We start from the raw sequence: 18,838 nt of genomic DNA, 5'->3' as shown, positions 1-18,838 counted from the left end.
TATATTGAATAATGATAATTATAATAAAACCAACTAGAGAATAGTATTACCAAAATGATCACCTAATATTCCAATTTGACTTAATCATTATCTTAAAAAAAATTGATAATGCGGCTTAATCTTTTTTTTGACTTGTCGATCCAATTGAATCATGGATGACTTAGTAAGTTCTAGTCGAGTTTTAATCTTTTTTATTAGATTTTTTAAATGTATAATCTTTTAAATATGAGAAATTGCATAAATATATTTGTAAAGTTATTGTTTGCGTGTATACTCTTATTATTTTTTTTTACATATCTACCCATAAGGGTATTTCAGTTATTATAGTTTAAAGTTGTTTATTTTTTAACGATGTTGGTACGAGTATATATATATATATATATATATATATATATATATATATATATATATATATATATATATATATATATATATATATATTAAAAAAAGAAGGATATGCATGGATATAGTAATTTTACGAGGGTATTCATGCAATTTCATATTTAGGAGGGTATACATATAAAAAATTCAAAAAAATACATATTGGTGCAAATCATATTTTAAGGGTAAACAAATCATATTTTAAGGGTGTTTCAGCTCGTTCTTTGGAGAATCTTAAGGGGCCAGGCTGTTAAAGGCATCTACAATAACAAAAAGTAAAGAAAATTCTTTGATCAAACTTGATAGGGATAAGCATAACATCTAACATGCAAAAAGGCAAAGTTAATCCCTTGAGCATCCATAACTCCTATTGAAAAGAGTTTTGTGAAGATGGTAAATGAAATTGCTTTAGATGCACAGAACCACAAAAACAATGACCACATGGTCAATAGAATCATCCATCATTGGACTCAATTAGTGATATTCAATCACTGATGTAAGTTTAGCATGTCGAGCTCATGCTAGATGCTAAATGGCTACAAGTTAAAATAAGGACAAATTCACATAGTTACTAACTTGGCTAAGTGGCTTCATCACTTGGCTTCATCAAAAAGCTTTCATGGAATGCAAGGTAGAGCTAGAAGTGGGTCAATTTGAATCTGAATTCATCTTGGATTCCATCCAATGTAAATGGTTTATGTTAGATGATCGAAGATCTTGATCTACCCAGCCATTTGGTGTTAAGGGTTTTGATTTGGATTTTTGAAGTACTATTGTTTTATCCTTCTTGGCTCTTTTATTGTGCTTCAAAATCAAAGATCCATGACCCATTGAATTAGAGATGCATGATGGGGTCTTGACCTGACTAATGAGCCATGTCAAGATTAGCTCAACTATGGGACATATATCTGCGACCTAGACCGTATAGTACCTTTTTGATGAGGCAAAACTCGTACCCAAGTTCATGGAACAGTTCGTTAAGATTCAAAGACAAAGAACCATTACATTTAAATAGAGCCCTCAACGAATAGGACCACCGCTCATAAGCTGTTCAAACGATCTGACTTCCCTTGCAGGGTCTCAGCAAAGAGAAATTCTACCAAAAAGAGATCAAAGCCACCAAGGTGGTAGCACGGTTAGAATGGAGCTAAAATTCCACCGGAGTGACCCAGGTTCGAAACGCGCGGGTATCGATTAAATGTGAGGACCGAATGCCCCCTGCCTGATTTGTCCGGTGGAGTCGACGTACTCACACGTGGGTAATGAACCCAGTGGGAAAAACCTACGGGTCGGAGAGGGTAAGCGGAAACTTGCAGCTTGCATCGAAGGGAGGCCCAGTGGGGGCTGCCACGTAGGTGAGGTTTCCTCTTCTCCTTCCTATTTTTGACCAAAAAAAAAGAGAGAGAGATCAAAACTCCCATCCTTCAAGGGATTCTCCAAGTCAACCTCTCTATCTTTCTTCTCTTTCCGCCATTTTTTTCAAAGATTTCATAAAAGAACCAAGATTTATTTTTGTTCAGTCTAATTTATTTTCTTAAAAAAAAATTGAAGACAAAACAAAAGGTAAATGCAATACCAAAAGAGCCTTACAAATTAGGTAGCTTATTCGTTAAGGAAATGAAATCTACAGAAATCGCCGAACTTATGTAAATCTTGAAGTTCATAGTCTTGTAAATTGAGGCTCAAAAAGGAGCTTTTTTTTTGAAAGAGAAAAATGATGCTCGGATAAAAAGTTACAAATTGATCAACCTACCTCCGCAGAGAGTGAAGTCAGTAGTGCGGGCTGGCTTTTATAAATCTTGAACTTAAAAACTTATATTATAAGTAATTTAAAATTTGATTTTTATTTTAAATATATTGCAAAACAAGTGAAGTTGGTAAATTTTGTTGCCTTTCCATTAAAATTCACAAAACTTCAGATGAATTTAAAGTTTATTGTAGAGGTGAGGTAGTGCCACAAATTGACACCTAATGATCCTATCTTATTTTCGGTAGGTTCGGGCCAAGGTTTTTAATTTTGGCCAAGTACAACTCAAGTTTTTTTGACTTAAAATATAAATATATCAAGTATAGATCAAAACTTTCATATAATTTGAACAGCAGCGGATAGAAAGGCGGGCTAGCTGGCAGCATCGAATCATGGGCTCTCAGCCCCTCCCCTTTCATGAAATAGGTTTATTCCATCAAAGATCCAACATAGGCAAAGTCTACGAGAGATGTTTCAACAACATGTGCACTTCTTGCAACAGTTCTACCTGAATTTGGTTGCCATTTTAAGAAGGCAGAGTTTCGGAGTGTCATATCCCGTGTCTTCCTTCATGGAGTAAAAAGCCCTTTTTCGACCTGTGGCAGAGTGAAATAGCCCAGGCGACCGCAATTGACTCTGATCCCTTTTTTTTTGACTAGCTCCGTGGCTAGTCTGCGCTCTGATAAGAAGATGACTCCTGCTCTGGTTGCTGGCTTGAAGACCGGATCTCGTGATGAAGAGAATTTCTTCACTTACAGAATTCCCTTCCTCTTCGGCCACTTGCACCCTCTATTCTCATTCGCTGCTAGAATTCGACCTCCGTTGATGGATGTGCTTGGCCGGAAGGGTCCTCCACGAGGTCAGTAGCTAGAAAGCTCCTTTGGGAGAGCAAGCTTCGAAATTCACTCGATATCGGAGATGATACTCCATCCATCTTTCAAAAATCTTTCAAACATGCAATCTGCATCGTCACCATAGAAAGTACGAATCCGATCAATTTCAACTTCATTGAAGTTTGATGGACGTACACGCTCCATGATAAACGCCCTTATGAGAGTGAAATTCTATTTAGATCTAAGTTACAACGTTGGATAAAAATTTTATGGAAGATTTTTCCTTTTTAATTTTAATTATTTGATTTATCTTGAAAATGAGACATATCATAGTTTTAAAAATTGAGGCAGATAAATTAAATTGGATTGACCAAGGATCAAGGCGAAGGATTTGGATATAATATTCATAGAGTCTGTTACAACCAAGGTTCAATATATTGCTATACTAATTTTGTTTTTTTGGGTACACTCTATCCTAATTTTATTCAACCAGAACTTAATCTGACTCTTTGCCACTGTTTTGTGAAGCTTGCGACTAAGGTCCCATTTAGCAGAGCTTTTGGTGGGCTAGAAAGCTCTTTTTTGACCCTTCAAAAGTACTTTTGGATGGAATAAGAGTATTTAGTAAAAAAAATTAAAAAGTTATTTTAGCTTTGCCAGAAAGCTAAAACTACTTGATAGAAGCTCCAAAATGGAGCTTCTTCGAAAAAATACTTTTAGCATGAATCGAGAAGCTATTTTGATTTATATTTCTTTTCTTTTTAGACCAAAATACCCATAATAAAATATTATAATTACAAAAAATAATAATATTAATATATAATAATATTATTATTATTTTATATCTTTATTATTGTATTATACTATAAATATAATATTAGATTACATCATATCATAATACATTAATATGTTATGTTATATAATATCAAATTATGTTATATTATTATGCTATAGTATACAATATTATATTACTATATTATAATAATATTATACTATATTATATATTTATATATTAATATATATATTATATTTTATTATACTCTGTTGTAGAATACCATGCAGTCATTTTGTAATATCAAAAAGTACTTTTTCAGTTTATTTACAAAACATATATTAAAATTTCATAACACTTTTTGAAAATATAGTTACTAAACAACAAATATATTTTTTTTTAATAAAAACTCTCCCGCCAAACAGCAAATTAAAGATGCATGTCGTTATAAAACTGAAGTCGGCGATTTTAACGCCTACTTCAGATGGGTCTCGGCCTCTCCTCCCGTTTTCCTCCGTTTCCCAATTCACTTCTTCTCGAATCCATGGCTATCGCCAAGTTTCCCGAAGGAGGACCTCCACCCAGGAGTGAGCCCACATTGTCGATGAAACGCAGAGGCAGGCCCTCGCCCATCCGCCCCGGGATCTGCTCCTACACCTCCGTTTCCGGCGCCGCCCACGGAGGCGTCACCATCTTCCACCACAACGTCGGCCTGGGAGCCACCAGGTCTCGCTCCTTTATTCTCCACCCCTTATTTCCTTCCATGCTTCCCAATTCCGTCATCCATTCGTTTCTTTAACAAAGATACGATCTGATTTGATTCGAGGAATGGGGATCTGCCGAGCAAGATTTGAAAGGTGGCGCCGTTGGACGTCAGCGAGGTTGGCGCTCACTAGGCGTTTGTCATTTTGTTTAGCTGTAAGTAGTTCTTTTACGTTCTTGCGGTTTGCACTTTAGTGTATGCTCGTAATTTGTTGGTGTGGGTTTTCGGAAGTACCGGCAATGCTTGCTGCCACTTGCTTCAAAGAATTTTTATGGCCGATTCTTGGTGCATTTGACTTGCATTGTGGCATCTTAGTGCATTTATCAATAAGGTTGGCATTTTCATTTGTTCATCAGTTTGCAGAACCATCATGGAAACAAATCTATTATGGTGTTTTGTAGAGAGGAGAAAAAACAAAAATAACGCCAATTTTACCGAACATGATCTTAAACTACAGACACAAGTTATCATGTACTACTTGAAAGCTAATTCAGTATTTTAAACATAAATGAGTTGAAATTTTGAAATCTGAATGATTGGATTAGACATGTAGCATGGATACCTATGTAATGTTTTTAAGGTTTAACCAGTATATTGTTTTATTGACATAAATTTTTGGGTGGATCCGTTGAGTATGATATCTTAAGGTGTTTTTGAGACAATTGTCCATGGCCTCTTGGTACTCCGGACATCAATGGTCAAAGTATTTTTATTGATTTAAATAACTACCATAGTTCGGCAACAGAGAATAAAATTTTACGTTTACCATAAGGGAAATATGCCACATTTAACAATAATATTTTTGAACCCTGGTTTTTTTCCTTCTGAAAGGGAGCAAGTAGCAACTCATGCATGAGGCAATTGACCACAGTAGAACTAGGAACTGTATCAGGAGCTACCTTCAATCCACAAATTAATACAAAACAACGGCATCGATCATCACTAAGTAGACTTTTTTTCTGCCCCTGGATTTGGTGTGATGGGCAAATTTCCATCATATGTGCACTTTAGGACATCTGGTGTTCTCTTCACAATTCGGGGTCCTGCTGGTACTTTCCCAGATTTTGGCCGTATGTCCTTTGCTCCCATTGCATCATAGTCGTACATATAAGAGAAAAAACAAAAGCACAATATTAGTTATGATCAGCTATTGCTCGAAATTCTCCCAAAGACTTGAATGAGATTAATATTTAAGATAGCAAGCATAGTTTAGTTGGCTGCACGGGAGTCTGTACTTCTGTATTAAGTTTTTCATAGGAGAAAGAGCTTTGCAGCAGTAATATATGTGTTTCTAATTGAGAAGCTCCTAAAAAACCATCTCTAATATTACTCTCAGGTAGGTGTAGTGACAAGTATAAAGAAAGGGCCCAAGTGTCTTTTACATTTGATCTCTTGAAGTGCTGCTGCGAAAGGAATGTCATTTCTGCAGAAACTGCAATGCATCCCTTTTGGGTTGATGATGGAATTTCTTATGTAGTAGCGTGCAAATGGAGAGGCATGACAAAGGCAGTCATGTCAAGAAGAGATACAACATTAGGGAGCTGGTCTGGGGACTTCAGTTTATAATTTGAAGGGGGATACAAGTGAGGATCATTGACAAGCACTGGATCATTGACAAGCACTGGACTACCAACCTGATCAAAAATGGCAATAGGGATGGCAAGGGTTGCAACGGCATTGGGCGAGTCCACAATTCCTGAAATCCTCCCTTCGCATGGGCAGCAAGATAGTAGTAGATAAACCTGAATAGGATGCATTCACAAAACATGGCTATCGTTACTCTTAAGAGCATGAAATATTGGATTGTGGTTAAGTCAGCAAGGTTTTGTTCACCTACCTGCTCTTTGGAGTATCCAAATTTTGAGAGGTAGTCGATGGCATTGAGGACTGCACGCTTGTAGGCAACTGTTGCATCAAGGTAGTGCTGCCGCCCAGCCTCATCCACACTGATGCCCTCAAAGACTAACCACTCTGAGAACCTAGGCTCCATAGGCCCTATCTCAAAGATTGGGTTCACATGCAGTTGGGTGGGGCCCATGGGTGTTAGATACTCTCTCATTCCTCCTCTTAAGATCTCACACCTGAAAAGCTCGAATGCATTTCAAATTACGGTAATCGATTGAACAAGTTGTCATTTAAGCTAGACTTTGTTTGTCCGGTTATTTGATGCACAATATTACGGCATCTTGGCATTCAAATTAGATAACCTAACTAGAAATTTTAATGCTGGTCAGATTACTTAAATATTCTATAAGTTCGGAATTTCCTGGACATTGTTTCTAAACATCAACATAGTGCATGCGTTTTTAGTGATGCTGAACTTAACAGGTGTACCAATATATATGAATTGTACCCACTTATAGTATGAAAATGGAAACAAGCTTGTTTACTGGTTTCCAGTGTAGTTGGGGTAAGTTGATTCATGGAAGCACTACAAAGGTTTTGTTAATGGAAATAAGCTTGTTAACTTGTTTCTAGTGTAGTTGAGGTAAGTTGATATGCGGAAGTACTTTAAAGATGTTGTTAGGGGCTGGTCGCAGATTTCTCATTTATTTTTCTTGTTGTGGGGTATCTTGTGGATTGAGGTGCTGATCTGTTGATGAATAATTATTTTTCATTGTTGCTGCTTCATTCTACTGGTTTGCATTTTACGAAAAAAATTATGCTAGATTCTCTGTTTCTTTAGAATTACCATGAGTCTATCATTAAATGTATGCACTATGATAGGAAATAGGAAAATAATTTTATAATGAGAGAGAAATTAGGATGTTACTTGAGCTCAAGGAATCCGCTCATCTCTATTGCTCCGCAAAATGAAACTTCACCATCACCCTGAGAGAAGTGCATGTCGCCGGTACTAAGATTTGCTCCATCTACGAATACTGGAAGATATACTTTGGAACCCCTACTGAGATTTTTGATGTCACAATTCCCTCCATTCTCCCTTCCAGGTATCGTCCTTGCAGCCTCATTTGCAATCCTTTCCCATTCTGGTGTTCCTTCTTCAATCTTCAAAAGTGCATGGATAAAATGCTTAGCTCTTGTTCTAACCATGCAGAGATATAAATTTGAAAATGTTCTTATGAATAATATTTAGGCAATCCATCAACAAGTTTTGTAGATTTATATAATTCAAATTCGGTCTAACTTTATGTATCTGATTTTACTGTAAACATTTCCTGGCAACCATAATGATATAAAGTGGAGAAGCTGTCGAGATGACCTGTATGTAAAACTACATGTGTGATGTTGTTGGTATTTAGTGAATCTAGTAAGATGTGGTTGTGAAACAATTGAAGTTCTCAAAATGATTAATATTAACATTGCTAGATGGTTTGGGAAAAATATTGGGAGTTGAATGTGCAACCTGTAACAAAATGAGGTGAATTTGGATCAGAAAATTAGAGGACATGGTTACTCTTTGAGGAGCAAGGGGATTATAGTCTATAGAAGTAACAGTTAGTATTAGATATGCCCATATTGTGTGATCGATGCAAGTTTAGGAGATTAGGAGGAAAACTAAGAATTCAATTAAGGTTGGTGGCGAGGTATACCGTACCGGTCTGAACTGGGTGGCACAGAGCATACCATACCATACTGGTTTGGTACCGGTACCAAAAAAAATTCCGTATCGTACCATACGGTACTGACACTATGCTAGTATGCCACCAGTACAGGAACCGCTACCGAGACGGCGAACCTTGGTTGTTGAACTTGTTACTGATAATATTGCATGTGAGGGTTTGAGTGATCAACCTTTTGGACTAGGCAACTATAGTTTAGAAGGGCCGGGTGAATCATTTCACACTTGCTTAGCAGAAATATTATGGTATTACCAAAATATAGTTTCAATAAAAAAAGAAAAAAAATGGTCAATAATATTATGGTATTTGGCCTCATTAACCATCTAAAGGTGTATAGAGGTACGGGGGTACAGAGTGGGGGGTTGGAGTTCAATTTCCTGTGTTGCTTTTTATAATTCCCTATCTAAGTTTTAATACTTGGATATTTTTTACAGTCTAATTATTTAGTGTTCTTTTTTTAAGAAATCAGCCTGTAGTGCTAAAATGGAAAGATCGATGAACTTTTTGGTGTGCAATAAAAAGTCACTATTTACAAAGCTTTTGTGTCCTTCATGAACACTAGGAAGTAACATCTTTATATCATCTTTGAGTTTTTCCTTCTAGATTGTTGGACTGAATATGGAGAGCAGTATGTTTGCTGCCTCCACATTCTCTCAATTGTTGGAAACTTATTTTTGAATTGCAAGTCTCAAAGATTGTATCCTGATTATTTATACTGTATTATTGCTTCTATAACTAAGAATTTATACATTTACAATGTCATTTATCATCTTATCCTAAAAGGCATTCTTGTGAAAAATTATCTCTGTCTCAGAACTGTTTGCAACTCCTTATTATAATCTGAGATTAGTGAAAAGGCCATTTTGTTCTTCTCTTTGCAACTCCTTGCTTCTTTGGCAATTCTGATCCTACTGTTTTCAAATAAAGAAAAGCATTCATGTTTCTTCCATCTGTTGAAAACTAAAACATTTATTTTAAGTTCAGATGGGACTTTCGAGTCGAATTATTTTGCCTCAGCTGTTTATAGTTTCTGAAGCGGATCTGTGACCTTATATTTTGTATATGGTTCTGTTCGACAAAAAAAAAGAAGAAGAACACATGAGAACTCGAGGAATGCAAGCACTGCTGCTGTCATCTTTAAACAATATCTGCATAATTCTCAGCAGTATTCTTACCAATCCAAGAAGGCAATTCTTTGCAGTTGGCAGGCTTGCAAGCGGCCGTTGATGCAAGACTTCGCATAGTGTCAGAGACCCAGCGCCATCTTCTGCTAATTTCTTTTCCCTTTCATTCCAAATTGACAGAAGTTCGGGTGAAGGTGCAGTTCCAACTATCCCAGGGTGAGTTAAACCTGGAAAGCGAACACCTGCCGAGCAAAGATCAATATTCTTGTAAGAGTGAAATATTGTACAGGCTTGGCTATTCTCAAACTAACTTGGCTGATGATCAGAAAGCTTTACCTCCTTGAATTTTTATACTGAGAAATAAGGGGAGAAAGGAGGGGCAGGTGGGGTTATACCTGGAATATGTGGGGAGTATGCGTATATTCCTTCAAAATACCAAATTGCTTTCGTTGCGGAAGGGAAGTGGTCGGTTAAGAAGCCACCACCGTTTTCTCTATCAAATGTTGCCGTAAAACCCCATTCATCACCTGGAAGTGGACCTAAGTTGCAGATTTCAACAGCAAGAAGGTCACCAGGCTTCGCTGCAACTCCTTTTGCATCTAAAACTCTCAAGGGCCCACTAAGATAATGGGTCTGCAGACAGTCAAGATTTCCATTGCTAAATTTTCTTTTATATTTAACATCATTCTTCAACAAAAATTTTAATACATTCAAATAATTAAAGCCATATTAGTATTCGTTGTTGTTGGATTCACATGAATCAAAAGTTATGACGCAAATATTTCTTATGTTTTCAGGAAGAAGTAAAAGTTCTTACAACAGTGAGGTCCACAGTTTTGACGTCTGCAGCGGAATTGTTATCGCCTATTCGACCCCCAGTCCAGTCTACCATCTCGACTCTAAAGATCTCGCCTTCCGTTACATCTGCGACAGGTGGTATGTGAGGGTGCCAGCGATTATGGAGGGGAAGCCTCTGTTCCCATGGCCGTTTCTTCACATCTATGGGTACCACCAGCCTTGGAGTTTGTGGAGCCATGGCTGCAATTTGAAGCTCTAGGTTTGCTGCTGCTAAAAACAAGTAATAAGAGTCTTGGTTGTCCACAGGATTCAGCCATCTTTGTATAGAAAACTAAAATACAAAACGGCTAAAATATCTTATTTTTCTATCGCCTAGCGACAACTCTTGAGTCAGCATAGAAAGTGACGCTCTTAAAACGATTTTAAAAGTACCATATTATCCAAAATTGAGAAAGAATAGAAATATCTGACAGCCCTTATTTCTGTGGGCCGAGTCCCATCTTATGTGAGATGGGCCAGCAATTTAAGTAAAAAAAAGAAAAAAAAAGGGTTAGGATTTATTTTCTTAGAGGGTGGATGAGAAGTAAATAGAGGGCAGCCACTTTGGTAAAGTGCTTGTGAAATCCATCTCAAGAAGGAGGTGAAGATGTTATTTAAGATATCTCAAGAGAAAGAATAATCTTGTGCAAACCTACATTCGGTAAGATAGTTCTTATTTTTCTTTTGGAGTTTAAACTCTTTTTCATATAAACTTTTTGTTTGTGATTCAAGGAAGAGATCCTTGATGTATGTGATTCTCTAGCTTAGCTTAGAGAAGATACTTTGTAAGCCCATTATTGTTAATAGTGGAGGTTTGAGGTGGACTTAGGTCCGGTGGTTTTTCTCTTATATTGGAGGGTTTTTCACCTAAAATTTTTTAGCTCTTGCTTGTGTTTTTTGTGGTTTGATTTGGATAGTTCTTGCATTGATTAGTTATTGTGGTATTCTTATTCTACTCACACGAAGATAGGGAAGTTATTTGTTTAGAAAATGGGTCTTTCCTAACAAGTGGTATCAGAGCAAGATTTTGTGCCTGCAAGGTGTTTGATAAAATTCTTGTGTGACTAGAATGGAGGATTCTATGGGAAGCATGATCAAATTGACATCTTCTAACTATGCCATTTGGAAACCTAGGATGGAGGATATCCTTTATTGTAAGGATTTGTATGAACCTATCCATGGAGATGAGGCTAAGCTAAAAGAGTATCGACAAGGAATGGAAGATAATGAATAGAAATATAGTTGCACAAATTAGACAATGGGTTGATCAAACTGTGTTTCATCATGTTGCTCAAGAAACCAATGTCTTCTCTTTGTGCAAGAAATTAGAGGCCATGTATGAGAGAAAGACTGTACAGAATAAAGCTTTTTTGATTAGGAGGCTTGTCAACTTGAAGTACAAAGATGGAAGAAGTATGACAGAATACTTGAATGACTTCCAAAGCTTGGTGAATCAATTGACTACTATGAAGCTTGTCCTAGATGAGGAGTTGCAGGCTTTAATTCTTTGCCAGACAATTGGAAGACTCTTGTAGTGTCTTTAATCAATTCATCAAAAGCTGTTGTATAACCCCATTTATCACATGTAAGCGGACCTAAGTTGCAGATTTCAACAGCAAGAAGGTCCCTAGGCTTCCCCGAACTCCTTTTGTGTCTAAAAATCTCAAGGGCCCGCTAAGATAATGGGTCTGCTAAGTTTTCTTTTATATTAAACATCATTCTTCAACAGTTTTTTTTTTTTGGTCAAAAAAAATTAAAGCCATGTTTGTAACTCGCAAGATAGGTGATCATGCTGTACAGTGTTGGATGAAATCATGATGCAAATATGCAACTGCACGCTTTTTATGCTTTCAGCAAAAGAGTAATGTTTCTTACAACAGTGAGGTCCTCCCGTCCAATCCATCATCTCCACTCGAAAGATCTCTCCTTCCTTTAACGTCTGCAGCAGCGGGTATGGGGAAACTTTTGTCCCCATGGCTTTTTTTTTTCCTTCACTTCTATGGGCCCTACCAATCTTAGAGTTTGTGCTGCCATGGCCGGAGTGCTGGGTCGCAGGGAAACGCGAAGCAGAAAGGCGGTAAAAGCTGGTTCTGGTAGAGATGATGGTGGTGGTAAGTCGGGCAACGGGCATGGGTCATCGAACGGGCGGGAGAGAGGAATCAATGATCCTTCTAATAGCGCTCCCACCGAGCATGTCCAAATGAGAAGTATTCGGTCTCCAACATTTAATCAACGCCCGCACGTTTTGAATCTGGACTACATCGCTGGAAGCAAAACTCCATTCCAACTGTACTACTACCTTGGTGGTGAAGCAGAGGCTTTCGATTTGAGTAAGCTACAAAAGTTGCGACCAAAAGGTGCCAAGAAATCAGATTTCTCATCTTACCATTTTTTTAGAATGCATCTAAAAAAAATCTAAAAATTATAGATTTTTTTTACTAGCAAGGTCGTCAATTTCACGAATAAAAAAAATTACAATATATATTATTGACCAAGTAATACACACCAAATAAATTAGTTATTTAGCAAGTCAATACATACAACTAGCTAAATAGATACATAATTTCTAGATTATGGTGTTTACTAGTACACAATTTTTAAAATATCATATTTACTAATACATACTATATAGCCACACATACTCGTTGATTTTCTGGTACATACTGCAAACTTATCTGATACACACCTAGCAGTGATTCAATACATACTTTCAGATAAATTGATATATAGTTTTCAGAACACACTTTTTATCAGTACACACTATATGGTTAGATGATACACACCAAGCAATTAATCATCTGGCATTTTTTTTTAAAGTTACGAGATTGATGGACTCTGCTAGTAGTAGGAGTCTTATTTTTATTTGACTTTTGAGTTTTCTTTTTAAGATAGGTGTTAAAAGAAATGTGGCAAAACAAGAGTCTCGTTCTATAAAATATTCTATAGTGCCAACCCCATAGAATTTTGTTTGCTTCAAATTGAAGAACATAGCAAAGAAGAATAAGCAATCCATGTGATGTGGAAAATATTTGTCAATCTGACCTTGGATAGACCGAAGTACTTAATCTTGATATATTATGAGGTATTTTACTTGGGTTTTGACCGAAGCAAACAGAAAAGAAGTGCCACATATTCCCTTAATGACCGTCGGAAGATGATTAATGCGCATTAGTCACGCAATTGTGCCAATTCAGCTATAATTGCACGATTGATACAATTATCGGCACATACACAACATGGGTGGCCATTACTATGCAATTATTGTATGACAAGTCATTACCATTAAGCTATAATTGCACAATTGGTGCAATTATCGGCATGAGCACAACATGGGTGGTCATTATAGTACAGTTATTGCATGACGGGCCATTATCATGCAGTTATTGCACGATCCTTTAATTTCAATAACGGATATTGACCCCATTTTTTAATATAGGAGGAACCGGAGGATCTTGAGTTAAGTCATTCATCTTACTCTTGCTCTCATTCCATAAATTCTCTCTCTTCAACCATTTTTTTAGAATTCGACTGATTTGAATATCGGAGTGTCTCTTGCAAAAAAATTCTTGGCAAGAAAACTTTGTTTTAGGTTGGATTTGCACATCGAAAGTACAATCAACCATGTCGCCATCACTGGACAGCTCAAAGTATTTACCTCAGGTCACAACCGATCTAAATCTCACCTCGGGGCTCAACCGATCTCAGCTGGCCTGGGATTCTAGTGGCAACACCCTGTTTGGGATGATTCACTGCCGGATTTCACGAATCCAGCAGATGAGAAAGGGAAAGGGATTGGGAAGGCAGATCATGGAGAGAGAGCATCATGGACAAGGAGGAAATTGAGAGCAGCAAGAGCGAGCGAGAAAGATGATAATACCAAGCCTGTTTCCAAGAAGAAGTGATGATTCTCTTCAATGATTGGAGGGGAATGGGATTGCTACGGTACCAGAACACACATGGAATTTAGCCTGAAATACCTCGAACCTCGGGTTTGATCCCAGCCCTGCCCGAACGTGGGCCAGATGTACCAGAATATAGCCCGACCTGAGTCTGGGCCAAGTTTCAAGCCAGGCCGAGCGTAAACGAGATAGACGTTTCAAGTCTCGGCCTGACCCTGAAAAGCTCGGACCTTGTTCTAGGGTCGGATCACTCCACCCTGGCCCATTCGCAACCCCAGATCCGACTACTTTGTTGCTGGGAAGAGCGAGCCCTTATCATGTAGGCTCGTGATAGGAAGTAGGATGAGATAGACTTCAAAAAATAATAATAATAAAAATGCTCATGTGATACTACGCTATCTTGGAGAGAAGCACACGAGAGATGTATAATTTCAAGTAGTCGTCTAACTAATATTGTGAGAATCCATACAGGCATGTGTTTAGTCCCACATCGGCCGAAAAGATTTTGGGTACTTATACAACAAAAAATACCTTCCGGCTAATTTTTTTGGATAAGGTCCTAAGTTGTTGCAAATAGTATCAAAACGGATTCGGCTCATGGTTCATGTGGTCTGAAGAATACTGTAATATGAACTCATTGAGACTGATCATAAACTGGTCGTGGTGCTTGTGATTAGATTTGAATGGATTCAGACTCTTAGCTTGACAAGAACATCAGGGCTTAAATGGGAGGACTATGTGGGCATATGTTTAGTCCCATGTTGGTTATTCACTAAAAATATTTTGGGTAACTACTTTCATTGTTCCAAATGCAACAAATGTAATGTTTTCTTGATAAAAGTATCCTACGTTCTGTCACCTCAGCCATGTCCAACTTGATCTTAGTATCAAAAGTGTATGCAGTAGCTGAAAGGCATCTGGCTTCATTTATTAAAGTCACACCGCTAAAAGTCAATTAAATGGAGTTCAGGTTACAATAACTCCAATTCAATACAAATCCAATTATTCAGTATTTTCCTTTACCAGCTGCAGGCCAAACTTCGTTATAAACTCATTAAGTTTCGTCCTTCTGTCCACTTCGATTTACTTTTCTTTATCAAAAAAAAGCTGCAAGATCCAAAATTTCTCGAATAATTTGAAACAATCCGCGTTGGACTTGCATGCAGGGCGGCAAGATTAATTGCAAGAAAACATGCTGCCTATCTCGGACATGCATGCAGGGCGGCAAGATTGCAAGAAACACATGCTGCTTATCTCGACCTGATCATCTAACCTATAGAAGTTCTGGACAGTGACTTGCTCCATCTGAGTTCTACTAGTGATTCAAACATGGCTGAACATATGTTATTGATGGCCTTAGACTTTTGCCGGCAGCTGACTCTCGGGAATAGGAGTGCAAATGGGTCGGATCGGGTCGAGTCACGAGTGACCTCAACCCAATCCAGTTTCTTGTTCGGATCCTAATTTTACATCCAGATCCAACTCAATAAAAGATCGGGTCGGGTCCATTACTATAATTTTTGATCCAACAGATCATTCTAGTCGGGTTGGGTCTATGTATAATCCGGACTCGATCCAAAAAATTTGGGTTCGGATCTGTCATCGAATTCGGGAGTTGAATTTTTAGTATTTGAAAATAGAAGGGTAATAATTAGTAAGCTTTGCAGTTTTATGTGTTCTTTTGATATTCTTTTGGTACTAAGTATCACCATGCATTTGGAAAATTGAATTTTTTGCCTCATACATTGAATTTTTGCTTCTGATCGGTTCATGACTGCATTCCCTGGATTGTTTTACATGGCTGAGGTATTGATGCCACAAAATTTCAAGAAACAACAATACTAACACTAAATTCTTGTGGCATTTCTAAGAAAATGAAGATCCACATACATAAAAGTTTCTTTATTTTTCTAGTCAATCTCTAGCCTTCAGGTAGTATGCTTGGTGTGGTCTGGCAGCTTTACGGGCTCTTTTTTAGGAAAATCTTGCTTTCTTACTTGCCTTCTACCTACAGTAAATAGACTCATTTATATTTATCGTTGTTAGTTTGAATGCTTCTTCCATTAGAAAAACACAAACACACCTTTTCTCCATATAGTGCAGGCCTTGGTCCATTTTGTCTCTACATAAACCTTGTTGTTTAGACAATTTGCACAAAAGAGTTGGTCTACAATCTAATAATTCTCAGGCGACCGCACTGGAGTGATAACCATTGAATGTTTTGGTCTCTGAAGACATGAACCCTTTGTGATTTCTAGCTCTTCTTAGTGCAGCCTTACACAATTCTCTTTTTGCCTTCTTTTGGTTCTATACTATTTTGGCTCTACATTGTTTTAGGTACTCCAGATTTTTTTCCTCTTAGATGATTTTACTAAAAATTTTAAATGAGTTAGGTCGGATTGGATCTAAATTCAGTAAATTTAGCTTCGGTCAAAAAAATGGTATGAATTTAACTTTAGATCCTGATCTAGCTCAATAGATTCTTTAAAATAAATCGGATCGGATCGTACCCCATCTATTTTCTATTTTGCTTAGAGAAAACATACTAGCTAGCCACTGAGGTGGTAACCCAATGGGAGCGTGGTCTTACTTCCAACCAAGTGGTTCCAAGTTCAAAACACACAGGCATCGATTAAAATGTGGAGATCGGATGCTCCCTGCTCGGACACAGAGTTTGGAAGAGCGTATTCCTCTGTTGGTAGTCTCGATGGTGGTAGATATGATGTAATCATACGTGGTATTCGTGTCGGAGTCCGGAGGAATAATCGAGCCGGGTCCATAGTTGGGAAGGATACTAGTAAAATCGGCCAAAGGAAAAAAAAAGAAGAATGAAAGAGAGCATGCTAGCTAGCTGGGAGCCGCTTCCTCTCATTTACGCCGTTGTCACCATCGTTGTTTCATTATCATCCCACCCACACTGCATTAAATTATTATTACACTCACTAGCCACCTTAGCTTTATTCTTATCCATCCAACCCCAATTTGGTTACATAAAGGCAGGCAAACGAGCCGCGACCTTTCGCTGGCGCCAGAGGCGCATATTTATCCAGTACCAACTCCTACGTAATCTCTCACGCCATTACACGCGCAATAGTCCATCAGCCAGAGCTGTGAAGCGGTCGTCTCTCCTTTCCTTCTCAGGGCATCCAACGGCTCGGCCAATCACTCCCTTCCGCGGAAACACGGAGCCGCCCCCACCACCCCCCCACGTCCTTGGAACACACACTCTCTCTAACCACCCTCTTACTTCTATTTAACCACTCTTAAACCCCGAGGTCGAGTTCATTTGTCCTTCCACCAGCTCCTTTCTGCATAAAAAAACGTCCCCCATCCGCCTCTTTTCCGCCCCCCTTCACTTCCTCTCCTTCTCCCCGTCCATCATTGCACCTTGAGTTAGAGGTTGACGGGCGAAACGAAGCAGAAAGAATTATTAGTTGTTTTTCTTTTGATGAGATCGGAGAGGTTATCATTGGGTGAGGACTGAGGAGGAATTTGTATAGGATGAGCTGCAACGGGTGCCGGGTGCTTCGAAAAGGTTGCAGCGACACGTGCATCCTCCGGCCGTGCCTGGAGTGGATCGACAGCGCGGAGGCTCAGGCCCACGCCACCGTCTTCGTCGCCAAGTTCTTCGGCCGCGCCGGCCTCATGTCCTTCCTCTCCTCCGTCCCCTCTCCCCGCCGCCCCGGTATCCCTCCCTCCCTCCCTCTCTCTCTCTCTCTCTCTCTCCCGAATCCTATGCTCTCGAATGAATCGCTCGCTTATTTGATTCTAATAATTTCTTTCTTGGATTTTGTTCTAGCTCTGTTCCGATCGCTGCTGTTCGAGGCGTGCGGGAGGGCGATAAACCCGGTGAGCGGCGCGGTGGGCCTGCTGTGGGCCAGGAAGTGGCACCTATGCCAGGCGGCGGTGGAGACCGTGCTCCGCGGCGGAGCCCTCCGCCCGCTGCCGGACCTCGCCGGCGCCGCCGCCGAGGTCGGGGAGCTCTACGGGCCGCCTCCCAAGATCGGCTGGACGGCCTCGGAGGGTTCTCCTCCGTGTGATCTGGATTTGTGTCTGATGCCAAGGTCACCGACGGAGGCCGGGGAGCCGCGGCGGCGGGCGGCGACACCGTCGAGGAACTCGGAGGAGTCGGTGACGACGAGCGCAGGCACCGGCGAGGTAAATCTGGGGCTTTTGAACCTTTTCGTCTGAGCGCGGCCGCCGGTGCGGGGAGGGGTGTTCTTGTCCCCGTTGATGGTTTTTCAAATGCGGAAATGGGAAGACCAGAAGGATTTTTCTTCTCTCTTCTTTTCCTTTTCTTTTAGTTTGTATTTACATTTTGGTGCAATTGCTGGCATTGAGTTCAAGAGTGAGAAAAATGAAATAGATGTCGGTAGTCTACGTATTTGTAATTATTATATCGTTTATCAGCCTGGAGTTGTTTGTTGTTGTTGTTGTTATATTGGACTTTTTTGAACTACTGCACCTAACAGACTTGCTACCATGTCTCATGATACTATTAAACCTAAAACTAATAATGTTAATCTCAATTTATTAATTTTAGTTAATTAATTAATTAATTGTTAAATTAGATGTTAGATACGTAAAAATATATTTATTCACACCATTTTGACGAGCTACTAAAATTCAAGCAATCATATGGAAAATCAAAATTTAAAACCTTCCTTAGTACCTGTTTGTCATTAAGAAACAACATGCTCAGGCCATGTACAATTTTCTTGCAACCAGTTATGCTTATTTGGATATCCGTATGAAACATTTTTTTTATATTGTACTACTCATGTTAGAATTATATAAATTACTATTTTTTATCTAAAAAATAATAATAACCACGTAGTCGGCATGCAAAAGAAGTGCGTGTGAATTGCCTGTAGTCATTGTTCAAGAAATGGATCCAT

General features: G+C 38.8%; 2 protein-coding genes and 1 long non-coding RNA gene across 4 annotated transcripts; 2 read left to right on the top strand and 1 right to left on the bottom strand.

Annotated features, from left to right (window-relative positions):
• Positions 1-4,161: 4,161 nt before the first annotated feature.
• LOC148715010 (uncharacterized) lies at positions 4,162-10,368 on the top strand. Its single transcript, XR_015976676.1, has 2 exons — positions 4,162-4,651; positions 9,065-10,368. It is a non-coding gene; the product is annotated as an uncharacterized LOC148715010 (long non-coding RNA).
• Positions 5,188-10,240, bottom strand: LOC103709128 (uncharacterized). 2 transcript variants are annotated; one of them, XM_008794334.4, is made up of 7 exons: positions 10,022-10,240; positions 9,600-9,837; positions 9,256-9,446; positions 7,270-7,505; positions 6,334-6,577; positions 6,131-6,238; positions 5,188-5,573 (listed from the first exon to the last, which is right to left on the bottom strand). In XM_008794334.4, exons 1-7 carry the CDS (start codon positions 10,238-10,240, stop codon positions 5,439-5,441), a joined length of 1,371 nt encoding a protein of 456 aa, XP_008792556.1. In that variant the 3' UTR covers positions 5,188-5,438. The 2 variants fall into 2 exon arrangements, with proteins under 2 accessions (XP_008792556.1, XP_088575149.1); XM_088719023.1 differs by having other exon boundaries at positions 5,364-5,601.
• A 6,595-nt stretch (positions 10,369-16,963) lies between the features above and the next one.
• On the top strand, positions 16,964-18,379 carry LOC103709129 (LOB domain-containing protein 37-like). The gene is made up of 2 exons (XM_008794335.5): positions 16,964-17,625; positions 17,740-18,379. The coding sequence occupies exons 1-2, from the start codon at positions 17,442-17,444 to the stop codon at positions 18,129-18,131; spliced, it is 576 nt and encodes a 191-aa protein (XP_008792557.2). The 5' UTR covers positions 16,964-17,441; the 3' UTR covers positions 18,132-18,379.
• The last annotated feature ends 459 nt before the right edge of the window (positions 18,380-18,838 follow it).

Source organism: Phoenix dactylifera, chromosome 1, assembly GCF_051530095.1.
Source record: "Phoenix dactylifera cultivar Ajwa chromosome 1, Ajwa_hap1_PhDact_Kaust_v1.1, whole genome shotgun sequence".
Classification (NCBI taxonomy): Eukaryota; Viridiplantae; Streptophyta; class Magnoliopsida; order Arecales; family Arecaceae; genus Phoenix; species Phoenix dactylifera.
This window is presented reverse-complemented; position numbering and strand designations above follow the sequence as displayed.

Bases quoted from the DNA above. Each gene is read 5' to 3' on its own strand.
- LOC103709128 (XM_008794334.4), bottom strand. From the start codon at position 10,240: ATGGCTCCACAAACTCCAAGGCTGGTGGTACCCATAGATGTGAAGAAA. The intron at 9,838-10,021 runs GTAAGAACTTTT...GACTGTCTGCAG, and splicing joins AAACTGTGGACCTCACTGTT to ACCCATTATCTTAGTGGGCC. The intron at 6,239-6,333 runs GTAGGTGAACAA...CATCCTATTCAG, and splicing joins TTGGATACTCCAAAGAGCAG to GTTTATCTACTACTATCTTG.
- LOC103709129 (XM_008794335.5), top strand. From the start codon at position 17,442: ATGAGCTGCAACGGGTGCCGGGTGCTTCGAAAAGGTTGCAGCGACACG. The intron at 17,626-17,739 runs GTATCCCTCCCT...ATTTTGTTCTAG, and splicing joins CCCCTCTCCCCGCCGCCCCG to CTCTGTTCCGATCGCTGCTG.